Genomic DNA, 21,281 nt, shown 5'->3' with positions numbered 1-21,281 from the left:
CACTGCTCTTAATTTACACTCCGTCGATGCAAATGCATAAGCCTCACCCTGGATCCCAAGAACTACACCTGTTTCGCTCTCCAGTGTACTGGAAAATGGCAACCTCCAGGGCTACAACCCAGCACCCAAAACAAATCTGACAACATAATCTAAAGGAAGCTCCAACTGCAGAAAACACTGTGTATTCGTATAATAGTATAAGCATCAGAGAGCCATGCCATATGCAATGATTTCTTATCTGCTCTCACTACATATCGTTTCCAACACATTCAGAATCCCGCATAAAACAATTTGTCTCGGACTTTGGCACACAAATAAATACTCCTGATGAGGCTTTTGTTGTTACCGTTGCAAATGTCTTTAAAACAACTTAATTTAATAGTCCTAATAACATAACTTTTGAAAAAACCCATTATCTTTCAGGAGACAACTAAATGAGTGGAAATGACTGCCAACTGCATACCCACGTACCAGTACTGTGTCTTGTAAAGTGTTGTGACCAAGAGCGGAATAAAAGTGGCAGCAATCCACAACTGGCAGAGGCAGTGTGTGCTAGCTGCCTTCAAAAGCAAAACAGAAAAAAATTACTACTCAAATTCCTTAAGTTCAAACCCTAAATATATACCTGAGTAACCAGACCACCAATTACCTCTAAAAACTTTTTAAAAGCAGGGGTGAAGAGCCAGGGCCGCCACCTCCGAAGACTGTCAGATATCTTTCAAATGACCGTTTTGGAGAAGAACAAGAAAACTTCTAGGAGGCACTTCCAGGTGATCATTCGCCAGGCGTGGAGGAGGTGGGCACCGCGAGGGAAGCCCCGCTCGTCACCTGACTCACAATTATTCTGGAATTGCACCCGAGTAACCTCAAGGACGACCTCGGCGCGGGGCGACACGGCACCAGCCCGGATCCGTGACAGCGCCGTGCAGGTGGGCAGGCGGCGCCGCGCTCCCGGGAGATGCGGCACCTGGCGCGCTGCAGCCCGGCCCGAGGCTCGGGGCGCGTGTCGGCGGCGCCTCCCACCCCGGCCCGCGGTCCCCGCCGGCCCCGCAGGAGGCTGTCAGGGCGCCACCCGCCCGTGGCCCCCGCCCCGCGCCCGCCCCCGCCCCACCGCCGCTTACCTCGAAGTAGCCTCCGGGGGCGGCGCCGCCCGCGCCCGCGCCGAGGGGCCCGTTGGCTGCCGCCGCGCCGCCCGGGGCTGCCAGGCCCGTGGCCTGTGAGCCGCGCAGCGCCGCCGCCGGGCCGGCCTTGCCGCCGCCCGCGCCGCCGTTGCCACCGCCCGAGCCGCCGCCGCCGCCCCGCTTGTTCTTCCGGCGCTTGGCCCCGCGCTTGGCGTCGGCCGGGCTCATGGCGGGCGGGCGGGCGGGGAGGGCGCGGAGCGGGCGCGGGGCGGGCGCGGGGCCGCGGGCGGCGGCGGAGGGCGGGGAAGGCGGGGAGGCTGAGGCAGCGGCGGGACGCTCCGGCCGGCCGCGGGCGGGGGGCGCTGCGCGGGGTCGCCTCCGGGCGGGGAGGGCCGGGCGGGCGGGAATTGCGGGGCGGCCGTTGGGCGGGAGCAACGGCGAGTCCACCGGGCCCGGCGCCGCCGCTGACCAGAGTTAGAGTCCAATATGGCGGACACAAGGGGAAAGGGATCCCAGTTTACGTCGGGGGAGGGGGAAGGAGCGGCGGGGAGGGGGAGGGGTGTGGGCACCCTCCCCCCCCGCCTTACTCCGCCCTCCCGAGCGCCTCTCCCCCTCTGCCGCGCCCTCCCCACCCGCCGTTAACTTGCGCCGGCACGCAGGGCACGCCGGGAGCTGGAGTCCGCGCGCCTGCTCTGCCGCTGGGGGTGTCCGGCGTGGGGACCAGGATTCCCGTCAGGCTGCGCGCGACCGAGCGCCCGGACGCCGCGAGAGGCTGCGGCAGGGGAGCTGGATGCGGCGGTGACGTCACCCCGCGCTCGCGCTGCTCGGCACCACCCGCGCCGTGCGGCCTTCTGGGACCTGTAGTTGGGTGGAGTGGTCCGGCCAGCTCAGGGCCGCGTCGTTCGTGGTGGATGAACTACAAGGCTGGCGGCGAGGAGTTCCGCCTCTTTGACAGGCTCCCAGACGCCCCAGCGCCCCGCGCCCCCGCCACCGGGTCCGCAGGCCGGTCCGGTCCCTGGGATGCGCTGGGCGGGCAGCTTCGGCTCTGGGCCGCCAGGAAAGGCCCGGTGACCTTGGCCCGGCTCCGGGTTCGAATCAGCCTCCTCCACTGGCTGGCTCTGTGATCTTGGGCCGGGCCCCTCGCCCGTGTCCAGGTGACTCATTGGGACGAGAATGACCCTCCTCGTGGGCTAGGCGGTTCCGGAGGGCGCCTGGAAAGCGCTGTCCCGGGCCGCCGTCGGGTCGGGGACCGCCCTGGACGCTGGGGCTGCCGCGAATCGGCAGACCTTGCCGTTAGCTTAGAACCCCTGGCCCGGAGGCACCCTTCCGAACTCGCCCTCTCCCTGAGGTCCCCTGCAGCCGTCGCCCGGCCTCCTGGTGCCTTGCGACCCTGCACGGTCCCAGGGCGGTCCAGCCATGTCTCACGACCTCGCAATCACCCCACCGCACAGGCCACGAACCTCGTCAGACCCTCCCGGGCCTTCCAGTGGGGCCGCTCCGTCTGGACCCTCCTCCTTCCTGGGCCCCTTGCCCATCATCAGCAAGCCCCAGGTACAGTTTTGCCCTTAGACCGGACCACAGGAGTCCCTCGCCTGGGTCCCACCCATCACAAACACCGAGACACAAAAGACATGTGTTCCCCTCTTTGGTTCCAAGGCTGGTTACGGGACCGAGATGCAGAGGAACTTGGTGCTAGGCTGTATAGTACGAGGGCCTCCATTTGCACTGTTTCCTGGACCCCCTACCGTTAGCTCTGGGCCTGCCAGGTTTCACTGCCTGGGTGTTATCCTTGCCCCAGCTGCAGCCGCGGCCTTCTAATCCCCTGACCCATTCTTCATACCACAGCCGGGATGAGCCAATGTGATCAAATTAACCCTCTCTTGAAAGCCTTTCAGTGATTCCATGTTATGTAGGCAGAATAAGACCCCTCACCCCTCCTGAAGTGTCTTGAATGACCCTGCTGCTGAAGGTAGAGTTTGAGAAGGTGGGTGGGGTGCCTGCCTTAGCACCCCACTGGGTGGGCAATGTTTTGGGTTGCCCCCTTCCCCATACAGGCTGGGTCATACACTCGCCACTCGCACAGCCCCTGTGCCTTCGCCTGTCAGAGCACATTGCGCTGGATTGGGGTTCTTGGTGCTCAACAGTATCCCCAGAGAAGTCAAGTCTTGGGCCGGGGAGAGCATGGGAGTGTCTGCATCCTGCGCCTCTGAACCCCAGCTCCTGCCAGGCAAGGGCTGGGCACACATCAATCCACTATTTGCTGGATGAATGAATGACAATAATGACCGTTTGTCAAGCAATTATGCACCAGCCACTCTGTCTCCTGCTATATCATCTCATCTAATCCACACAACCACTCTCGAGATAGGCACCATTAGCCCTATATTATGGATGAGAAACTAAAGTTCAAAGATGGTGAGGGATTTGCCCAAAGTCACCCAGATAGTCAGAGGCAGGGCCCAGATTCCAATTCAGATGTGGCTCAGGTGTGACTTTTGTGTTCCAGCAGAGCACAGGGTGATACAGTGAAGAATCCTTCTGGCGCCTGGGGACAGGAGCAGCCTAGCCTCTCTGAGGAGGTGAGCTGAACCAGAGCCAATCACTGTCAGAGCAAAGGACTTTCAGCAGTGCGAGACTCAAGCAGGGGGAAGCTCAGCATGTCCCAGGAACCAACAAAAGCAAGGTTGGGTTTTATTCTAAATACAGCTGAGAGCCATGCAGGGTTTTGAGTAGGGACTGTCATGGTAGGATGTATGTTTCTGAGAAAACTCTGGCTGTTATGTTGAGAATGGATGTCAGGGGAGCAAGATTGGAGGCTGGCACAGCAGGTGGAGAGGGTGCTCCTGGCAGACAGAAGTTACGAAGCAAAGGCATAAAGCAGTGGTTCTCAACCTTTGTTTTTCATTATCTCCCCCCTAAGGAAAAATTAAGATACTAAGGAGAAAATACTAAGGAATAAGATTTCATCTGGTAGAGTTCAGCTTTGGGAGGGCCACAAACCACTGTAATATCTACGATTTGTTTCTCCTCTTAAGAATCAATTTTCACCCCCTTGAGAACCAATAGGAGATATATATATATATATATATATATACACATACACACACACACACACACACACATAAAATAAGGAATTGGCTCACACAGTGATGGAGGCTGACAAGTCCCAAGACCTTCAGTCAGCAAGCTGGAAGCCCAGGAGAGCCAATGGTGTAGTCCAAGTCCAAAAGCCTGAGAGCCAGGAGGGCCAATGGAGTTGTTCTAGTCCAAAACCCAGCAGGTTTGAGACCCAGGAAGAGCTGATGTTTCAGTTTGACTCCAAAAGGTAGGGAAAAAAATGATCCAGCTCAGAGGCACTCAGGCAACAGGATTTGTCTTTTTGTTCTATCCAGGCCTTCAACTGATGGTATGAGTCCCACCCACAGGTTTGTTTTTGTTTTTTTTAATTTATTTTTGGCTGCCTTGGGTCTCCATTGCTGCGCGTGGGCTTTCTCTAGTTGCAGCGAGTGGAGGCTACTCTTCCTTGCGGTGGCTTCTCTTGTTGAGGAGCACAGGCTTCAGGCGCGGCCTTCAGTAGTTGCAGCACATGGGCTCAGTAGTTGCAGCACATGGGCTTTGTTGCTCCTCAGCATGTGGGATCTTCCCGGACTAGGGCTTGAACCCATGTCCCCTGCATTGGCAGGCAGATTCTTAACCACTGCACCACCAGGGAAGTCCCCACAGTTTTTTTCTGTTGTTGCTGTTTTTTGTGGGGTTTTTTGGCCACCTGGCATGTGGGATCTTGGCTCCCCAACCAGGGTTTGAACCCATGCCCCCTGCATTGGAAGCATGGCATCTTAACCCCTGGACCACCAGGGAAGTCCCCCACCCACATTGAGAAGGGCAATCTGCTTTACTCAGTCTACCAATGCAAATGTTAATCTCATCGAGAAACACTCTCAACAGACACATCCAGAATTATGTTTAACCAAATGTCTGGGCACCGTAAGGCCCAGTCATGTTGACCTAAACTAACCATTACAAGGGAGAATGCAGGACATAGGGCCAGAAAGGTCTATGTATACTCTTAAAAGTAAAAGCAGCTCAGTCTGGCAGGAGCACCAGTGGTCACAGGGACTTGTGGGCAGTGACCATGGAGAGGATTTAGGCATGGGGATGGCCACTCAAAGCACCCTCATGATCTGGAAGGCTCTTAGAACCACTTACAGGAAAAGGTGGCATATGTTGGATATTTTTGTAAAAGTCAAGTTTTATTACTTTCATGTGCAGTAAATATTAACCAAGATATGAATATGTACTAGTAACACAAAACAATTTTATAAGAAAAATTAGATAAGTTCATTATCTCACAATTCATAACCAGGGAGCATTACATAATAATGAATCATTACCTAGAAAGCCTTTTCTAATTTCTGGCTTTATTAAGTCTACAGAAAGAACAGTTGAGCGCCTTTGCTAAAGCCATTTCCTTGCCCCAGGCAGAACTACGGCAGCAGGCTTCCACCCTCAAGCAGAATACAGGGAATTCTCTGTAGAAACTATACAATGCAAGAGCAGCAATGGGCATATTAATGTTTGGGGACCCCAAAGAATCAGGCAGTTCTTGATGCTCACCCAGAATTGAAGCCCACAGGTCAAAAGCTCTGCCCACCTGGAGCTTCTAATCAGCTTTTAAACATGTCACTTGTAAACATGAAGGGACAGTGAAAGATCACCAGTCATTTAAGAAATGGCTAAAGTGTGGATAGAAAAAATGTGTGTGCAGGGGGGCAGGCAAAGAAACTGTTAATGGAAGCAATCAAAAACTTTTTCTAAAACTGCTAATAGCCTCAGAGATGTTTAAGAAAGGAGTCTTGAAAATTAAAAATATAGCCAAAATTGTAAAAGAAATTCAATAGAAGGGCTGCAAGATAAAGGAAATTATTCAGAAAGCAGAACAAAAGACACAGAAAATCAGAGAGAAATGAGACTTAAAATCTCAGTCCAGGCGGTCCAGCAACTTTCCAATAAGAATTCTAGGGGAAAAAATGGAGGGAAATAACTTTTTTTTTTTTTTTTTTTTTTTGTGGTACACGGGCCTCTCACTGTCGTGGCCTCTCCCATTGTGGAACACAGGCTCCGGACGTGCAGGCTCAGCGGCCATGGTTCACGGGCCCAGCCGCTCTGCGGCATGTGAGATCTTCCCGGACCGGGGCACGAACCCGTGTCCCCTGCATCGGCAGGCGGGCTCTCAACCACTGCGCCACCAGGGAAGCCCAGAAATAACTTTTGAAAGAAATAATACAGGGACTTCCTTGGTGGCTCAGTGATTAAGAATCCACCTGTCAATGTAGGGGACACGGGTTTGAGCCCTGGTCCGGGAAGATCCCACGTACCGCAAAGCAACTAAGCCCGTGCAGCACAACTACTGAGCCTGCGCTCTAGAGCCTGTGAGCCACAACTACTGAGCCCATGTGCCACAACTACTGAAGCCCATGGCCTAGAGATCATGCTCCGCAACAAGAGAAGCCAACGCAATGAGAAGCCTGCACACCGAAACGAAGAGTAGCCCCTGCTCGCCACAACTAGAGAAAGCCCACACGCAGCAGCGAAGACCCAATGCAGTGAAAAATAAATAAATAAAAATTTTTAAAAAGAAATAATGCAATTTACCAGAAGTAAGGGGTTGAATGTCCAGATTGGAAGAGCACAGCAAGGAGGACGGTTAACTGTAGAAAACCAGAGATGAAAAAAAAAAAAAACACAGCCTAAAATGCTCAGGAAGAAAAACAGAAGTCACATTAGAAAAAAAAAAAAGGCAGGAGAAAAGAACCTCACTAAATGTCTTAACAGTAACATTTGAAGCTAAATAGTGGAGCAGGGCCTTCAAAATTCTGAAAGAAAATCAGATATACAATAGAATTGTATAGCCAGCCAAACTGTCAATCATGTATGGAGACAAAAAACAATTTTGGACAAACTATATTTTTCAGGTAAACAGACTGCACCATAGTAAAAAACCCTAAAATACCAGTAGGTCTATTTCTCACATACGGCCTAAGGCTGTTAAGTATCTCTACTCCACCTTTTAACTGAGATGAGGACTAACCAGGGACAGGTGCTCCAGTGCTCAGTGGGAAGCCCTAATGGTATCCTAAAGGTGGAAGTGAGCCAGTGGTGAACAGAACGTTACCAAACTGCAATACCACCCTGACGTAGCTTAGTGCACAGCCAGATGAAGGTGAGGAGCACCTGCTCCATTTGCCTAGCAGAGGAAAATAGCATCTGCAGCCTCTACGATTTTTTTTTTTTAGCCACACTGGGTCTTCATTGCTGCGTGCGGGCTTTCTCTAGTTGTGGCGAGTGGGGGCTACTCTTCTTTGCCATGCACGGCTTCTCATTGCAGTAGTTTCTCTTGTTGCGGACCACAGGCTCTAGGTGTGTGGACTTAGTAGTTGTGGCTCATGGGCTCTAGAGTGCAGGCTCAGTAGTTGTGGTGCATGGGCTTAGTTGCTCTGCGGCATGTGGGATCTTCCTGGACAAGGGCTGGAACCCATGTCCCGCCTGCATTGGCAGGTGGATTCTTAACCACTGGACAACCAGGGAAGTCCCCGATTTTTTTTTCTTATGCACAAGTTCAACTTTCAATTAAAAATTTCTAGGCATATCAAGGCACATGGCCATTTTACTGAAAATAAAAAGACAAAAGACTACAAAAACTCATAGGTGAGTCACATATTGGAGTTGGTAGGCAAAGACTATACAATAACTATAATTAATATGTTCAAGAAAATAGAGGAAAAGGTGTAAAAAAAGATGAAAAAATTGAGAATTGTAATCTATAACGAAATTAACTAGAACTGAAAAAGTAACTGAAATTGACTTCAATAGATTAATAGCCAACTAGACACAGTATAAGAGAGGATTAATGAGTTAGAATTCAATATAAAACAGCACAGAGAGAAAAAAAAAACAACTGATAAAACAGAAAAGAGAATAAAAAATACATGAGACACAGTTGAAAGTTTAACATATGTGTAACTGGTGTCCCAAAAGGCAAGAAGAGAGAATGCCACAGACAGAAGCAGATTCTCCAAAATTGGTGAGATATTCACCCAGTTTCAAAAATCTCTGTGAACACCAAGCAGAATAAAAACAAGCAAAACCACACCTGAGCAAATCATTACTAAACTGCTGAAAACAAAGAAAAAACTCAGCCAAAGAAAATATTCATGTATCTTCAAAGGTATGTGACAGCTGACTGCAACAGAAATGAAGCTAGGAAACAATAGGATGACCAAGAGTAACTGGGGAAAAAAAACTGTCAACTTATAGTTTTTAAAAATTGTAATGTATTTAACACAATGTATTCAAAATATCATGACTAAAACATGTAACCAATATAAAATTACTAACAACATATCTTACTACTCTTTTTTTTATACTAAGTCTTCGGAACCCTGTGTGTGTTTTATACTTGCAGCCTCTCTACACTTGGATTCATTGTGTTTCAAGTACTCAGCAGCCACGTGTGGCTCACGGCAACCACATTAGACAGAGACTTGTAATTTTTTACTCAGAAACAAAAATATCATGCAAGAATGAAGGTAAAATAATGGCATTTTCAGATTAACAAAAATAGAATTTATTGCCATCAGGAATTCACTAAAAGAAATACTAAAGGAAATTCTATGGGCAGTAGGAAAATTATTCCAGATTGAAATGGAGGAATAAAGACCAAAGACATACAAATGGTGTGTGTGTGTGTGTATATATATATATATATATATGCATATATATGACTTTATATATATAGATATATGAATGATAATAGTATGCTAGTATTTTTTTCATTTAAAAAACTATGGTAAAATAATACAAAATTTACCATTGTAATCCTTTTCAAGTGTACAATTTAGTGGCATACCTACATTCACAATGCTGTACAACCATCACCATTATCCACTTCCAGAATGTTCCACCATCCCAAACAGAAACTCTGTACCCATTAAATAACAACCCCAGGCCCTGGTAACCTCTGCTCTACTGTCTCTATGAATTTGCCTATTCTAGATACATCATGTAAGTAGAATCATACAGTATTTGTACTTTTGTGTCTAGCTTATTTCATTTAGCATAATGTTATCATGGTTCATCCATTTTTTAAGTATGTATCAAAATTTCATTCTTCAGGCTAATATTCCACTGTGTGGATATAGCACACTTTATCCATTCATCTGTTGATGGACATTTGGATTGTTTCTACCTTTTGGCTGTTGTGAATAATGTTGCTATGAACATTGGTATACAAGTACCTGAGTCCCAAGTATCTGAGTCAATTCTTTTGGGTATCTATCTGGGAGAGAAATTGTTGGAACACATGGTAATTCTATGTTTAACTTTTTGAGGAGCCACCAAACTGTTTTCTAGACCAGCTTCATCATTTTATATTTCTACCAGTAATGCACAAGGGTTCTAATTTCTGCACATCCTCACCAACACTTATTTTCTGTGTTTCTGGTAATAGCCAGTGGGTGTCAAGTGGTATCTGTGGTTTTGATATGCATTTCACTCATGACTAATGATGATGAGTTCCTTTCATGTGCTTATTGGTTATTTGTATGTCTTCTTTGGAGAAATATTTATTTCAGTCCTTTGCCAATTTTTAAATTGGGCTGATTTTTTGTTCTTGTTGAGTTGGAGGAGCACTTTATATATTCTGGTTATTAGGCCCTTATCAAATAGATGACTTGCAAATATTTCCTCCCATTCTGTGGGTTGTCTTTTCACTCTCCTGATAGTATCCTTTGATGCACGAAAGTTTTTAATCGTAATGAAGTCAAATTAATTTTTCCTTTTGTTGCCTGTGTTTTTGGTGTCATATATAAGAAAACTCTGCCAAATCCAAAGTCATGAATATTTGCCTTCATGTTTTTTTTCTAAGAATTTTATAGTTTTAGCTTTTAAATCTAGGTCTCTGATCCATTTCTTCATTAATTCTTTTTAAATTAATTTATTTTTGGCGGTGTTGGGTCTTCGTTTCTGTGCGAGGGCTTTCTCTAGTTGCGGCAAGTGGAGGCCACCCTTCATCGCGGTGTGCGGGTCTCTCACTGTCACAGCTTCTCTTGTTGCTGAGCACAGCCTCCAGACATGCAGGCTCAGTAGTTGTGACTCACAGGCCTAGTTGCTTCGCAGCATGTGGGATCTTCCCATACAAGGGCTCGAACCCATGTCCCCTGCATTGGCAGGCAGATTCTCAACCTCTGTGCCACCAGGGAAGCTCCACCAACTTCATTCTTATGCACGTGAATATCCAGTTTTCCAAGCACCATTTGTTGGAGAGACCTTTCTCCATTGAATGGTCTTGAAACCCTTGTTAAAATCATTTGGCCATAGAAGTGAGGATTTATTTCTGGGCTCTCAATCCTACTCCACTGGTCTGTATGTCTGTCCCTAAGTCAGCACCACATTGTTTTGATTACTGTACCTTTATAATGTTTTCAAATTGGGAAGTGAGTCTTCTAACTTCTTTTTCAAGATTGTTTTAGCTATCCTGGGTCCTTTAAAATTCCATACAAATTTCTATTAAAATTGCCATGGGGCTTTGGTAGGGACTGCATTGATTCTATACTATATTGCTTTGGGTACTATTGCGATCTTAATACTGTCTTCCAACCCACAATCATGGGATGCCTATTTATTTAGCTTTGCTTCCTTCAGCAATGTTTTGTAGGGATGTATATGTCTCAGTGTACAAATTTTGCACCTACTTGGTTAAATTTACTCCTAAGTATTTTATTCTTTTTGACGCTTTTGAAAATGGAATTTTATTTCCCTTTCAGATCGTTGATAGTGTATAGAAATACAACTGATTTGTGAATTTATACCCCACAACTTTGCTGAATTTGTACTGTAACTGTGCTCTAACTTTGGGTTTAGTTTGTTTTTTTTTCAGTTCCTTAAGGCATACAGTTATTGATTTGATCTTCTAATGTAGACATTTATAGCTATGACTATCCCCCTGAGCACTGGTTTGTTTCACTGCATCCCATGTTTTGGTATGCTGTGTTCTCATTTTCATTCTTCTCAAAGTATTTTCTAATTGACCTTGTGATTTCTTCTTTGAACCACTGGTCATTCAGAAGTGTGTTGTTTAATGTCCACATATTTGTGGGTTCTCCTAAATGTTCATTCCCTATAACCCAGTAATTTCACACTTAAGTATATGTCCAACAGGTACGTGAGCAAAACTGCACCAAAAGATATACAGAATGTTCATATTTGAGTACTAATAGCAAAAAACATAAATTAATGAATGGATAAACTGAAGCATATTCATCTAATGAAATACTATACAGTATGGAAAATGAACAAACTACACAACGTGAATCTCACAAATATAATATTGAGCAAAAGAAGCCACCCCCCTCCTGCACAAAATACACATTGAGTGATTCCATCTATTTTTTAATTTGGCCACACCGTGCAGTATGCAGGATCTTAGTTCCCCAACCAGGGATTGAACCTGTGCCCCCTGCAGTGGAAGCACAGAGTCTTAACCACTGGACCACCAGGAAGTCCCCAATTTCATCTGTTTAAAGTGCAAAGAATAGGCAAAAGTAAAGTACGTGATTAGGATTATGCTTTGGTAACTAAACTATAATTATAGTTAAAGGAGTGATTTTCACAAGTCAAAATAGCGATTACCTTGGAGGAATAGACTGTACTGACCAGGAGGGAGGACAAGAAGGGGCTTCTAAGGTGTTGGTAATAGTTTCTTGTTGCAGTTGGTTGTTTCACAGGCCTTCGCTTTATGGTAATTCACTGTACTTTTTTTTTTTTGCTGTACGCAGGCCTCTCACTGTTGTGGCCTCTCCCGTTGCGGAGCACAGGCTCCGGACGCGCAGGCTCAGCGGCCATGGCTCACGGGCCCAGCCGCTCCGCGGCATGTGGGATCTTCCTGGACCGGGGCACGAATCCGTGTCCCCTGCATCAGCAGGCGGACTCTCAACTACTGCGCCACCAGGGAAGCCCTGAACTGTACTTTTGAAGTAATTCAGTGAGGTGTGCTTTTTGTGTGGTATATTTCACAGTATAAAAGATAAATAAATACAGTGGCTTTGAGTTGGTAACTAAGCCTTAAACACCTCATAAAAAAGCAAGGGTAAAAAAAAAAAAAAAGGCAAGGGTAAATACTTTCTGGAGGAACCCACCTTCAATTCAGGTCTCAAAAGAATTTTCAGATAGTTACCAAGTTACCTGGGTTCAAAGTAAGGGAGAAAAAGGTTTACAAAACACACAAAGAAGGAAGTCATCATTAGTGAGAGCCAGCCGGAATAAAAGGCTTCAGAATTAGATCCACAAAGACTTTGGGTACTGGAATTAACATAAATAGAATATGAAACAGACAAATCTCTAAAACTGATTAAAACAGAAAGCATAAATTAGTATTAATGATAAAAAGATGCTGCAGAGACTAATTAGCTTGAGAATATTTTGAACTTTATACCAAAGACTTGTAACGAGATGAAATACACAAACTCCCAGAAACCTATAACTTAACCGACTTAAATGTGAATAATTCACAAACATTAAAAAATCAAATCAGTATTTTAAAATCTTTCCTTAATAAAAATAATAGACCAGAAATTTTATTGCTGAGTTCTACTAAACATTCAGGGAACAAATAATTTGAATCCAGGGTATAGAGACAATTCTCCTTAGTCTCACTGTAGGGAACTTACTTTGAAACCAAAACCTGACAAAGACAGTGTAAAAAAATGATAGGTCAATATAACTCATGAACATGGATATTTAGAAACCCTAAACCAAATATTGGCAAAACAAAGTAAGAAATGTGTAAGATAAAACATCATGAACAAAGTAGATTTACCCATGAAATATGCTGATGTGTACTGAAAAAAAATCACTGTGATACACTACATTAACTGATCTAAAGGGGGAAAATCCTATGTCTCAGTAGAAGTAGAAAAAGAACCAATAAGGTGATACATCCCTTGTGACAAAATAAAACAGAAATAAAATACAAACTCCTATCTCGTGGTTGGAAAAGGAACCTCCGTTACCTGTTAGTTATCTAACAAGTTCGTAAAGAAAAAGAAAGTTCCAAGAATTAGAAAGAACATTTCATTGCAGATGATATGGTTGTGAACGTACAGAATTTAACAGAATCCAGACTCTTAATTAGAATGAGACTTTGGCAAGAATGCTTACACAACTAATTTACAAAACCAATTAAATTTCCATATGGCAACAACAAAGAAAGGTAGTTAAGATGCCACTTAAGTTTCAAAACTAAGAAACCTAGAAATAAGCCCCTTCTGTAGCCAGCTTTGGGGGACACCCTCTGCCAGTACACACCTGGTACACACTCCCTGCCCTTTCACAGGACTCTCCCCTCCTCCCTGGGCTTGCCGAGGATGGAGGACTCACCTGGCCCCTGGCTTCAGGACACTGCTGGTCTAGGGTGGCCACCAAGGAAGTGTCTGGTCAATCACACCCTCAGGTCTCGGGAGGCCTGTACACTGGGAGGGCACCAGGCCTGGGAGCTGCACTCAAGGACCCTTTCCTCTTTTTACCTAGACAAGTTTCAGACCTTGAGGAGCACAGCTGAGCATCCCTTCCTGTTCTCTTGGACTCCGGTACCTCACCTTCGCCAGTTTTATTTTCCATTGGCCTGGGGAACTGTCTCCCTCGATGATGTACAGCCTAGCAGGGCAGGGATGCAGTTGGGTTTCTCAATACCCACCAAGCCAAGTGTGGTACCAGGATCATGGCAAATGTGCAATAAGCATTTGAATAACTGTATTTTTGTCGCTGGTGGTCTCCAACAGAAGGCAGGCAGGCGTCTGAAGTTTAGTACCTCTGTGCCCCCAAGCGCCCAGCACGTTAGCTTGTTCTATCTCTGGCGATCATTTGATAGGAATGGAGAAGAGCAGGCAGGCAAAGGCCAGCTTTGCCATCACTTACTCTTGGGGACGTAAGCCAAGCCCATTCTGTCTTTTCAGCTTTCCCCACACAGCTTGCTTGGGGCTCTATCAGGCACGCCATGCACTCCTGGGCCCCCACTCCCACACGGAGGGCAAACTGTATACAGTGGTTGGGGCAGGTGTGCTGCACTGCACTGCACTGCCAGGACTCCAGGTCAGTCCGAGTCCACACTGCTCAGAGCTCCTCTCCTGAGCTGGCACTGGCCAGACTGAGCAGACAGCCCGCAGCCAAACTCGCTTCTTCAGGCCTGAGGTTAAGATTCTGCTCGTTTAGGGATTCTAGGGCCTGGACTTGTGGTTCTGCTCCAAGAATGACCTCTTACCTGCTGGCTTCTGGGTCAGCAGATGACCAAGCAGCTTTCTTGCACACATACTATCACAAAATACACCAAACCTGAGGCAAACAAGAATCACAAACCTTGGGCAAGGGTGGGGGGTGATATTGATCCAAAAGAGCAGATGAATGCACAAACGAGACACCTGGTTCAAACTGATGGTTTATTTCCACCTGTAACACTAGCAGAGGAGAGTCCAGAACAGACTGACATACATGGATACAGTTTAAATGCAACAAAGAAGATTTGAACTATGTACACGGAGGGAGGGAAAGGACTTTTCCTATCAACCTTTTCCTGTTTTGCAACTTCTGAACAGTAGAAACTAAATGTTTTTTTCCAACTTAAGTTAGTATGAAGGAATACAACTTTTATGATCAACCATTTGTCCTTAAGCATAAAACGTAAGAAATTTTGGCTGCACAGTTTGTCTTGGCTCCTGAAGTCTGGGTATTGTTGGAACATAAAAAAAGAGCATTCCATGAAGCCCAGAAGGAACTTAATGGCAATGATGTCCATTCGAAGGGCAGACATGCTGCACACCACGCAGATGAGAACTGACGTCCTGCCCTCCTCGACTCCAAGTAGAAAGTAGTACTTTCATCAAACGAACCGGAAGTGAGCCAAACAGTTAAGAAGTCAGAATGAAGAATGAAACAATTTTCTTTTCACATAGAGGAGGGATACTCCTTCAGCCCCATTTAAAGTGAATTCTGTGCTGAGTCCCTGCTCCTCCAGAAGGAGAAACTGAAGGTCAGTTATTGCTAGCAAAGCCAGAGGCGGCCCCCTTTCCACCTCGAAGATGTTTCACACGAAAAGGCTGTTGGTTTGGCTTGAAGGCCTCGGAGGAAGGAGGGGTACAGAGGTGGAGGCAAGCCCTGTGCAGCAGGGGGGCAGCTCAGGTCAGCTCGGGCCACCTTCCGCCTCCTTGAGACCAGAGGCTTTGACCCACGTGTAGTCAAGCAGAGGGTGTTATCTGGGCCCCTGGGGAGGAGAGGCCACCGTACTTTGCCAACCAAAACCTAAAGAGCAATCAAAGCCCAAAGGATCAAAGCCCAGTGGCCAGAAGAGCAGCTTCGGAAATGAATGTCAGTTGCAGGGGTGGGGGGTGCCCAGCTCAAGTCTGGAGAGCCGAGGTCTTTGAAACGCAGGTCGGCTGTGACTTGGGCAACAGCATGGACACGGGCGGCTAATAAGGCCACAATTACTGCCACCACCGCCCAGGGTCTATGCTTGAGTAGACATTAGGCAGTGGGAACTGAGGACTGGAGGACATGTGGATAGCACAGGATGGATTTTTATCAGAAAAGAGAGAGGATACTCGACGACGTGCCTGCCCCATTGACCTTGCACGGCCTGCGCCAGGTGAACTCGGGCATGGGTAAAGTTCCTGAGAACAGGTGGTGAACCAGACGGGGCGAGACAGGCACTGCTCCATAGGCGACATGAGGCCTCTGAAGGACACTAAGAGTGCTACATCTCCTGGGCTGCTAAAAAGTAGGCAAAGAACAGGCTTTATTGCACATTTCGTTCTTAGAAAACTGGGGATTGCCCCGCAAAGGTCCTTGTGATCTGCAGGAACCCGACATCAATGCAGGCGGAATCACGGGTGACCTCTGAAACTCAAGGGAAGAAAAAAAAGGCCAGTGGTTGGTCTTTCCGGGGCCATGCTTGCACCTGGGATCCTCAGGCCAGATGGACCTTGTCTGGCTTGGTCACTGTGGTGGGCAGATGCCTGGGAGGAGGTAGCGTGCCCAGGAGAGCTGGGCGGACCTGTTTGCTCTCCGACCGGGGCCAGCCCTCGACACACTGCCAGTAGGAAGCTGGGGCAAACTTTCCAAATGGGGAAAACTTCTTGGCAAACGTGCAGGTTCCGCAAAGAGGCTGGAACCACGATTCTCAATTCCAATGTGCGTGACTCCCTCTCTCCTACCCTGGAACCAGACTACCCAGAGGAGCAGATGTAGACCCTGGGCTGGGAGGGCCCTGGGTCCAGCTCCACAGCATCAAACTAGAGGTAACAAAAGGATCAAAGACGGGGTTGGAAACAAGAGAACAGTTTACATTACAGGCGTTGATTCTGAAATAGTCTTTCTGAGCTCAAGAAACTGGCGGCAGATAGCCCATGTAAGGCCGTAGAGAACCCAGCCAGGCTCTGTCTGTCCATCCGTCTCTCCTGAGCAGCTCAACACTTCATATATAAATGGGGTGGTACCGTTTGTGGCTGATCTTTTTCCTGCATGTTGGGCAAGTGCTAGCATTCTTAAGGGAATCACGGAGGCACTGGCTACAGAAGACGTGGCCACATTCTGTAGAAACAATGAGTCGTCCATTCTGCACAATCTAGAAAACATAAAAAAGAACAGGCTTCACGTCTGGCCTTGTACCAGAGCAGCGGGAGCCCCCAGAGAATCCACTCCCGCCCATCTCTAAGATGCCGAATGAGAGGAGGGGGGCCAAGGGCTGCAGCAGGAAAAGCAGGGAGATGGTCTGGAGAACCAGAGATGCTGCTCTGTAGGCTCAGGCAAGTATGAGCGGTGTCTCTGAAGCCGAGAGCAGAGGCAGCAGCCAGTCTCTGGCAGCGACAGCCCAAGGGGGTTTGACGTACCCCCAGGAACCCAGTGGGGCAATGCCCTAGGGCCTGGGGCCACAGTGAACACTAGCAGCTTCCAATTAGGCCAGGTAGGGAATACACAGGACTGATGCACTTGCACAGGGCAGCCCAGAGTTCAAGACTGTAGGGTCCAAGAAGATGGCACCCTCCCCCTTCACAGAGGTGTGCCAAGCCATGTGCCAACCCAAGCGTGACTGCAAAACAGAGGCATCAAAGCCCACCCAGTGAGGAGTGCTCTCTCATCTAATTCTTTCACTGAAGCAGTTTGAAAACCAGAATCAGGGAAGACACAGCTAAGTTTGCTTACCTCCGAGTACCCGTCCATGCAGATGGGACAACTGACAGTACCAGAGGGCCTAAAATCACAGTGCTCATGTCAGTTCCTCAGCAAACGCAAACATCAATTACTCTTAAGTGGCTTCATGTAAGCAGCCCACATCCCCTTACAAGAGCCTCCTCTGACCCTGCCTTAGCACAGGCACCCGGGACACTTACAAGATGGCCGGCTGTGCCGATGGGGGTGGGGGAGGCTATGAGAAAGGGGAGGAAAGAGATGGGGGCAAGAGAAGGCGTAGGCAACAGGAGTCGCCCTGTCCCTGCCCCGCACCTCTGGCCTATGCTCCCTCAGAGCCCCCTTCCAGCCTCCCTGTCTGGGGCAGGGGCTGCGCCTAGCACCCCCTTCCTCCAAGCATTCCTATTGCAGAAGGCCGGGGTCTGCTGGGTCTGTTCTCCACCCCAGGTGGTGAGGCTTGCCTCCAGCCTGGAGCTATTCACACCCACCCAGCCAGTGCCTGGCACGCCCTGGTCACAGTGGGAACAGCTGAGCCCAGCTCCAGATCCACCTGCCACCCAGATGCTACAACGAGCCCTTCTTGAGCCCAGGGCTTAAGGTCAGTATCTCTAATACCCTGCTTCCTGCCCCAACCTCTCCACTAAAATATGGAGAGGAAGGAAGAGGATCCTCACTCCAGGGACGATGGGGTCCCACGGATCCAGAAGCTTCCCGGCAGAGAGCCTGTCCCCAGCACGGCAGCAGCAGAGCAGCGGGCACGCCGGTACCTGGCTCCGGTAGCAGCCTCCTCCCGGGCGTTTCTGGGGTTGTGGGTGGTCACATACACGTCCTTGTCCCTGGACAGCTCCTCGTCATCACTGCTCAGCACACAGCTGTCGGCGTGCTCCTGGCGCAGCCTCCTGGCATTCCTCCTCGGCCGCCTCCTTTCTGAGATGTGAGCCCACGTTCAGGGCAGGGCCTCCCAGTCCTACCACCCTCACCACCCACCCTCCTTTCTGACTGGGAAAGGCCAGTCCCAGTTGCATGGAGACCACCCTCCCGTCTTCCCAAGAGAAGAAGCCCCCACCCCTGCTGTGTGCAGATGCCCAGGGGGACGTCTCCTCAGCAGGAAGGGGACTTACTGCAGGTGTGAGCAGGGCATCATCCCGGGCATGTTCCCGCACCTACAGAGCTGGCAAGGCCCAAGGCCCTGCCCCCACACCCTCGTCAGTCCTCTACCCAAACCCAAGGAAGGAGAGGAAACCACTCACCTTCAACAATCTTGGAAAAAGGAGAAAAACAAAAGAGAAATACACAATTAATTTGACATAAAATATTCTGTATTCTTTTAAACTCTTAAACAATAAAATTGAAGCATCTGTTTCAAATGCAAAATCCTCGGGAGCAAAGCCTCCCAGCAGCTGACACACTGCGCCCCAGCCCGCAGGTGTTTAGTGAGTCTCTGGGAGCTGCGTGACCTGGGGAAGTTCCATACCCTCAGGAACTGCCAACTTCCTCTTCTGAAAAACAGAGGCATGAGTGCTCACAGCGCCCCCTCGCTGCTGTGAGAACTAAGTGAGATCACAACGATGCCACAGGGCACCAGGGGCCTGAAGCTCACAACCAGCTCCACCCGTTCTCCTTGTCTTCACTCCACGTTGGCTACTGCCGGAGACGGAGACTTTACTGGCAGAAGGGTTTGCAGTGCTTAATGCTTTATTAAAAATAATTAAACAGCCAAAGTAGGCCATGCAGGGACTACAGAGAGTAGCATACACCAAGGACTGAGATCAATTCAACCCTGTGTTCGAGGCCTACAGAAAAAGCTAGTGAGAACTTGACAAGCCCATCGCCTGACTACAGGCATACCTGCGCTTTGCTTTACTGCGCTTCACAGATACCGCATTTCTTACAAATTAAAGGTTTGTGGCAACCCTGTGTCAAACAAGTCTATTGGTACCATTTTCCCAACATCATTTGCTCACTTCGTGTCTGTGTCACTTTTCAGTAATTCTCACAATACGTCAAACTTGTTCATCATTATTACATTCGTTATGGCGATATGTATTGGTGGTTTCTGATGTTACTACTGTAATTGTTTTGGGCACCATGAACCTCACCCACACAAGGCGATGAACTTAACTGATAAATGTGTGTTCTGACTGCTCCACAGAACAACGCTTCCATGACTCCCTCCCTCTTTTTGAGCCTCCCTACTCCCTACACACAACAATATTGAAATCTGGCCAATTAATAATCCTACAATAGGGACTTCCCTGGTGGTCTAGTGGTTGGGACTCTGCCCTCCCAAAGCAGGGGGCCCGGGTTCGATCCCTGGTCAGGGAACTAAAGCCTGCATGCCGCAACTAAAACAGCCCGTGTGCTGCAACTAAGACCCAGCACAGCCAAATAAATAAATGAATAAATAAATATTAAAAAATATATATCCTACAATAACCTCTATGTCTTCAAATGAAAGGAAGAGCTGCACATGTCTCACTTTAAATCAAAACCTAGAAATGATTACGGTTAGTGAGGAAGGCATGTCAAAAGCTGAGACAGGCCTAGAGCTCGGCCTTTTGCGCCAGTTAGCCAAGTCGGGAATGCAAAGGAAAAGCTCTTGAAGGAAATTAAAAGTGCTACTCCAGTGAACACACAATGATAAGAAAGTGAAACAGCCTTATTGCTGATGTGTAGAAAGTATGAGTGGTCTGGATAGAACATCAAACCAGCCACAACATTCTCTTAAGCTGAAGCCTAATCCAGAGCAAGGCCCTAACTCTCTTCAATTCTATGAAGGCTGACAGAGGTGAGGAAGCTGCAGAAGAAATGTCTGAAGCTAGCAGAGGTTGGCTCATGAGGTTGAAGGAAAAAAGCCGTCTCCATAACATCGTATTGCAAACGTAAGGCAGCAAGTGCTGGTGTAGAAGCTGCAGCAAGTTATCCAAAAGATCCAGCTAAGATCATTAATGAAGGTGGCTACACTAAACAACAGATTTTCAATGTAGACAACAGCCTCTATTGGAAGAAGATACCATCTAGGACTTATATAGCTAGAGAGAAGAAGTCAATGCCTGGCTTTAAAGCTTCAAAGGACAGGCTGACTCTCTCCTTAGCTGATGACTTTACGTTGAGGCCAGTGCTCATTTAACATTCCAAAAGTCCTAGGGCCCTTAAGAATGGTGTTAGGGGCTTCTCTGGTGGCGCAGTGGTTGAGAATCTGCCTGCTAATGCAGGGGACACGGGTTCGAGCCCTGGTCTGGGAGGATCACACATGCCCCGGAGCAACTAGGCCTGTGAGCCACAACTACTGAGCCTGCGCGTCTGGAGCCTGTGCTCCGCAACAAGAGAGGCCGTGACAGTGAGAGGCCCGCGCACCGCGATGAAGAGTGGCCCCCGCTTGCCACAACTAGAGAAAGCCCTCGCACAGAAACGGAGACCCAACACAGCAAAAATAAATTAATTAATTAAAAAAAAAAGAATGGTGCTAAATCTACTCTGCCTGTGCTCTACAAATGAAACAACAAAGCCTGAATGACAGCACATCTGTTTACAAAATCGTTTACTGAATATTTTAAACTACTGAGACATACTGCTCAGAAAAAAAGATTTCTTTCAAAATATTACTGCTCACTGACAATGCACCTGGTCAGCCAAGAGCTCTGATGGAGATGGACAATGAGATGAATGTTGTTTTCTTGCCTGCTAACACAACGTCCGTCCTGCAGCCCATGGATCCCTTGATGAAAGTCATTTCAACTTTCAAGTCTTATAATTTAAGAAATATATTTTGTAAGGATAGCTGCCATAGACAGTAATTTCTCTCATGGATCCAGGCAAAGTAAACTAAAAACCTTCTGGAAGGGGTTCACCATTCTAGATGCCATTAAGAACATTTGTGATTTCATGGGTGAGGAATTTGGAAGAAGTTGATTCCAACCGTATCAGATG

The 21,281-nt window shown here is 47.8% G+C and overlaps 2 protein-coding genes and 1 long non-coding RNA gene across 11 annotated transcripts in view; 1 reads left to right on the top strand and 2 right to left on the bottom strand.

Moving 5' to 3' along the window:
• Positions 1-1,615, bottom strand: part of FAM193A (family with sequence similarity 193 member A) — a 177,862-nt gene extending 176,247 nt beyond the window's left edge. For 3 of the 6 annotated variants that reach the window (XM_082609593.1, XM_082609595.1, XM_082609594.1), the window contains exon 1: positions 1,122-1,190. Coding sequence is in view for 2 of the 6 variants with exons in the window: in XM_082609591.1 (XP_082465717.1) it covers positions 1,122-1,349 (228 nt within the window). In the remaining 4 variants the exon portion in view is untranslated. Of the gene's footprint in view, positions 1-1,121 lie in introns of all 6 variants that reach the window. The other 3 variants (XM_082609591.1, XM_082609592.1, XM_082609596.1) reach the window with 2 other exon arrangements.
• Positions 1,616-1,880: 265 nt separating this feature from the next.
• LOC309796050 lies at positions 1,881-8,864 on the top strand. 2 transcript variants are annotated; one of them, XR_014292416.1, is made up of 3 exons: positions 1,881-2,672; positions 3,631-3,804; positions 8,584-8,864. It is a non-coding gene; the product is annotated as an uncharacterized lncRNA (long non-coding RNA). The 2 variants fall into 2 exon arrangements; XR_014292417.1 differs by having other exon boundaries at positions 3,628-3,804.
• A 5,727-nt stretch (positions 8,865-14,591) lies between these two features.
• RNF4 (ring finger protein 4) overlaps positions 14,592-21,281 on the bottom strand; it is a 42,992-nt gene continuing 36,302 nt past the window's right edge. For all 3 annotated transcript variants that reach the window (XM_082633025.1, XM_082633026.1, XM_082633024.1), the window contains exons 5-7: positions 18,119-18,274; positions 17,367-17,415; positions 14,592-16,788 (exon numbers count right to left, since the gene is read on the bottom strand). In XM_082633025.1, coding sequence (XP_082489151.1) covers positions 16,639-16,788; positions 17,367-17,415; positions 18,119-18,274 — 355 coding nt within the window. In that variant the 3' untranslated portion in view covers positions 14,592-16,638. The remainder of the gene's footprint in view (positions 16,789-17,366; positions 17,416-18,118; positions 18,275-21,281) is intronic.

This window comes from Mesoplodon mirus, assembly GCF_964341445.2.
Source record: "Mesoplodon mirus genome assembly, chromosome: 2".
NCBI classification, from domain to species: Eukaryota; Metazoa; Chordata; class Mammalia; order Artiodactyla; family Ziphiidae; genus Mesoplodon; species Mesoplodon mirus.
This window is presented reverse-complemented; position numbering and strand designations above follow the sequence as displayed.